Source organism: Cyprinodon variegatus, unplaced genomic scaffold, assembly GCF_000732505.1.
Source record: "Cyprinodon variegatus isolate N-32 unplaced genomic scaffold, C_variegatus-1.0 Scaffold29, whole genome shotgun sequence".
NCBI lineage: Eukaryota > Metazoa > Chordata > Actinopteri > Cyprinodontiformes > Cyprinodontidae > Cyprinodon > Cyprinodon variegatus.
This window is the reverse complement of record NW_015150482.1, coordinates 1,838,638-1,843,747: the sequence shown is the minus strand read 5'-3', so window position 1 is coordinate 1,843,747 and position 5,110 is coordinate 1,838,638. Positions and strand designations below refer to the sequence as shown.

At 37.8% G+C, this 5,110-nt stretch overlaps 1 protein-coding gene across 1 annotated transcript; it reads left to right on the top strand.

The window, feature by feature from the left end:
* Window positions 1-645: 645 nt before the first annotated feature.
* LOC107100513 (red-sensitive opsin-like) lies at window positions 646-2,390 on the top strand. The gene is made up of 6 exons (XM_015399028.1): window positions 646-748; window positions 1,026-1,322; window positions 1,428-1,596; window positions 1,705-1,870; window positions 1,959-2,198; window positions 2,292-2,390. The coding sequence occupies exons 1-6, from the start codon at window positions 646-648 to the stop codon at window positions 2,388-2,390; spliced, it is 1,074 nt and encodes a 357-aa protein (XP_015254514.1).
* Window positions 2,391-5,110: the final 2,720 nt, after the last annotated feature.

Here is a 5,110-nt window from a genome sequence, read left to right as displayed (position 1 = left end):
GGGCTTCCCCAGCAGCCTGCCCGAGGAGGAGGCGTCTCAGGCGGGCAGAGCATGAGTGGGAGAGACCCCCTGGAACCAGCTTCCAGGAACGGATAGGGAGGTAGGGCTTTTGCAGGCAGGCTCAGGGGGTGTGCTTTGTGGATGAATAACCTTGTCCTCAGTGAACTTTTGTAGTTTCATAGACAGGACCACAGAGGTGCATATTCCAATTGTCTCGTGGAGAGGAAGGATCTACTGTTCTTTACCTGCTGCTGCTGATCAGTTAAAGCTGTTTATCCAATGATAATTGGAGGCTGGCACTGAAAGCTGGGTAAGCTTTTAATGGAAAATGTCCAAGCTGATAGCATGAAACTCTGAGCTGAATTCCACCCTAAGAATGCCGTTATATAGTTTTGAAAAGGTGAGATGGTGCAGGGGAAATTGTAGTCCCAAATTCACAGCATCATCATTTGAATTGTTTTCCCAGGCAGGGGTTTCCACTCAGGGTGGGGGGATGGGCTCCTGAAGATGGTTTAGAAGTAATCCAATCAAAGTTTAGAGATGCGTGGGTATAAAAGCTGGAGTCGGAGGTAAAGCTCCACCAAACCCTTAAGCTTATGAATGAGAAGAAGATCCAAAACCTGAGACCCTCTTTCCAAGACCTTGATGGCAGAAGAATGGTGGAAACAGCCTTTTGCTTCTGGGCAGAACAATGACGACACAACAAGGGACTCTGTATTCACATACACAAACAGCAATCACACAAAAGGTATGCTCTCATTTTCAATTATTTCATGTTTAGATCTGTTGTTGTAAGAAAATAATTGATTCTGTTAACATCTTACATAGATGAACCTAACGAGTTCAAACTAATTACATTAGTTTTATGTTTCCTTTCTAAAACCAGACATCTGATTGTATTTACATACAACACATTTGTACCACTTGTAATAATATTTGTTAAATTTCATTTTTAAAATCAGTACTTCAGATTTGGAATTTTTTGCAACCGGATAAAATTCGTACACATAAACCTTTGCTTCCAGATCCTTTTGAGGGACCAAACTACCATATCGCTCCTCGGTGGGTTTACAACGTTGCTACAGTATGGATGTTTTTTGTGGTCGTTCTATCAGTCTTCACCAACGGCCTTGTCTTGGTGGCCACCGCAAAGTTCAAGAAACTCCGTCATCCCCTTAACTGGATTCTTGTCAACCTTGCTATTGCTGATCTTGGAGAGACAGTCTTTGCCAGCACCATCAGCGTGTGTAATCAGTTTTTTGGATATTTCATTCTGGGACACCCAATGTGTGTCTTTGAAGGCTATATCGTCTCAACTTGTGGTAAGTCTTCAGATTGTTTTTGCATGATGAAGACCTGTAAATTAATTTACATCTAACTAAAAGAATATTCTTGTTTTCACAACTTGAACATTTTACTCTCCAAAGGTATTGCTGCTCTTTGGTCCCTGACTATCATCTCTTGGGAGAGATGGATAGTTGTGTGCAAACCATTTGGAAACATCAAGTTTGATGCCAAATGGGCCATAGGTGGAATTTTGTTCTCCTGGGTCTGGCCTGCAGTGTGGTGTGCTCCTCCCATCTTTGGGTGGAGCAGGTAGGTTCTGTGGTTATGTGGTCTTTATATCTCAAAGGAAATATTCAATAATCATTAGGGGAATATTTTATTTTATAACATAAGCAAATCCTGAAATATTTTCATCAGGTATTGGCCCCATGGACTGAAGACATCCTGTGGACCTGATGTGTTCAGTGGAAGTGAAGACCCTGGTGTTCAGTCCTATATGATTGTTCTCATGATTACATGCTGCATCATTCCTCTGGCCATCATCATCTTTTGCTACCTGGCCGTGTGGTTAGCCGTTCATGCTGTAAGTTTAGCTTACAGTTTTCTGTAAACTTAGTTTTATCATGTTAGTTAGTTAGTTAAATCAAATCCTGTTGTTTTGTTGGCTACAGGTTGCTGTACAGCAAAAGGATTGTGAGTCAACCCAAAATGCTGAGAAGGAAGTATCCAGGATGGTCATCGTCATGATTCTGGCTTACTGTCTCTGCTGGGGTCCTTATGCATTTTTTGCCTGCTTTGCTGCAGCCAACCCTGGTTATGCCTTCCATCCTTTAGTTGCTGCAATACCTGCATACTTTGCCAAGAGTGCCACCATCTACAACCCAGTTATCTATGTCTTCATGAACCGACAGGTTGGAATAACAGTCATGTTGTTAAATTTTTTATTTTTTATATCAAATAGGTTTTTTATATGTTTATTCTTCATACTGTTACTTTATTTGCAGTTTCGCAGATGCATCATGAAGCTTTTTGGTGAAGAGATGGATGATGATCCTGATGTATCCATGTCAAAGACGGAGGTCTCCTCTGTGGCTCCTGAATAAAACGTTCTATTCCAGGTTTAGGGCAAAAACTGTTATCTGTACAGGAACTATTGTGTTTTATTATAATTGTAAAGTTTTATGTAAAAAAAACAAACAAACAAACTGAAAAAACATGGTTGTCATGTGTTTACTGTTGCTTGTCATATTTTCATTTTATTGTAACTTAGGGCAGATCGGTGGCGCAGATTATAGAACTGTTGTCCATAGCAGCAAGAAGGTCCTGGGTTCTGGGAGCTCCCCCTTCCTCCCACAGTCCAAAAACATGACTTGTAGGTTTTCACCCATAGATTGGAATTAGGCAACAGCCACACCATAATCTGTGGGTGTTATTTTTTAGGAGAGTCTGTCTGTCTCTCTGTCTGTCTGTGAACAGGATAACTTGAAAAGTTATGGACAGATCTTAATGAGATTTTTACTGGAGGTGTCTTTAATGCCAGGTAACTACCCATTCAATTTTTGTGATAATCCAGATCATAAACTGGATACAGGAATTTCTAAAAGATTATTGACATTGTGAGATATTGATATTTGTTGGAACAATCAGTTCCATCCTAAACCAGAGAGTGGCAGCAGTGACTATTGACAGCCTCAACATCGGTCTCAAAAAGTCCGGCAGTATTTTATGGAAGACAAAAAACATTTGGCTTGTCAACAATTGTAAACTTTTGAACAGATTTTAAGGTAATCCTTACCAGAGCTGTGCCTCATGCCAAAGAACAATTATTTAAAATATGATAATGATCCAGATCATGTTCCAGTGCAAGTCACAATATTGGATGAAATTTGCTGCTTAGCCGAGGTCTGCACTCTCTGAATTCTTTATTTCATATTTTCTGAGGCCAAGGTGAAGCAAAGAGAGCACTTTCTTAGGTAGAAAAGGTCCCTCCAAGATTTTAAATGCATCACAATATTAGGAGTTAAGTGAAATTAAATTCTTAAAAAAAAAAGAAATGGCTGCTGAAGTGCTTTGTGTGGGTTAGATATGACATATTTTTTTCAAACTAGAACATTTTCAGTTTATTTACACATTTTTAGGTTTTGGTTTTATATTCTTAAAAGAAATAAGAAATAAATAAAAGAAAAAAATACTGTTATTGTTTTTTTTTTTTCAAAGTGACCATTGGCTTTTTAACTTCTGAACATTAATTTCTGAATTCTAGCTAAAGTACTTCCCCAATAGGTTGGAGTTGGAGTCCGCTTATCTGATATATTCACTTATTGGATTAAGCTCCTCATGTTGATATGAAGCATCTAAACCTCATACAACAAACAAATGGAATAGACCAACCAGAGTATGCTTCCTCTTTTAACTGTCTTCATCTTAAGAATGACAGACATCACAGACATCACAGAATGCTTTCTTTTTATCCTCAAGGGAAATTCCTTTGATAGTGTGAAATGGTAACGTTGGGTGCCTAATATCTACTGTTTGTCTCATTTGTTAGCAGCCTGGTTCCAAGTATTTGTTGTAACATTCTACTTTAGAAAGATGCTGTGGCTTTATGTGTTTGTATATTGCTCATTTAGGGTCCTTTTTACTACGGTATAGGGTTTGGTGCTTTAATTAGGCTCTAAACAAGACGCTCCCAACTTTTTTCTCTCTCTCTTTTTTTTTTTGCTGCTTTGGTAAAACTGCTAAGTTGATTACATTTTGGCAATATTTGTATAGCTTCTCATTTCTAACTTGCATGTTGTGGAGGATTCATTTGCCATGGGACTCGCACTGAATCATACCTGCGCTGGACATTTTTCCAGATGTATTCAGATGACTACAACCAAAACAACCCAGGTTAAAGGTTTAGCTGTATTCAATAAGAGCTTTCTTATCACTATAATAATCGGTCAAAGAAAATTATGTTGATTATAATATTTGATCAACTCATGTCAAATTTAAAGTATTCTATGGTTACTTCTCTTTTCAAAACTGCATAATTACCAAAACAAACTACTTAATCACATTTATGCAAAATGTAAGCAGGTTGAAACTAAAGATTTATACTTGGAGTAATAAATAGTAATACGAGCTGGCAATGGGATGTATTGATCAAACATGATTTTGAAATCTTAAAACTTTATTTTTCTTCAGAGTGAAGTGTGTCATGCACAAACACTTACGCTTACACCTACTTACTTAACATAACTTGTCAAAATGTTAATTTAGTTTCCCTTATAAAATCATTAAGTTACTCTCTCATAATGAAGATTAGCAGCAGCCAAACTGGAATTTGTGATAATTAAAACAACAACAGGATCATGAGTGTTATCACCTTTACTGTAATTCCAATCATTGGAGTTACCTTTGTAAGGCTCATTAGATAAAACTATGAATTTGGTTTGAAGTACATTAAATGTGCAAAGCAACTGTTGGTACACAGTGATTTAGTAAAAAGGGAAAAACGTTTCTTAAATTCACTCATCAGGAAGTTCTATGAGGTCACAAAGGAGGAGCTGTTTTGACAATCTGACTTGAGAATCGCTTAAGCTTATTGACGGGATGATATGATAACCACTTCTCTACCTAAAAACCAGAGTCACCATTTAATAGTAGATCCCATTCAGCAGTGTTGCCTCATTCTTGCCCATAGCTTGCACCTTCATTTGGGTCCTCATTTGGTTCTTGTTTGGCATTGGGTTCAATTATTTGCTTTTTGTCTTCATTTACAGTACTGGGGTGCGTTTCACAAAGCAGGATTAATAAAAACTAAGTTTTTATTAATTCA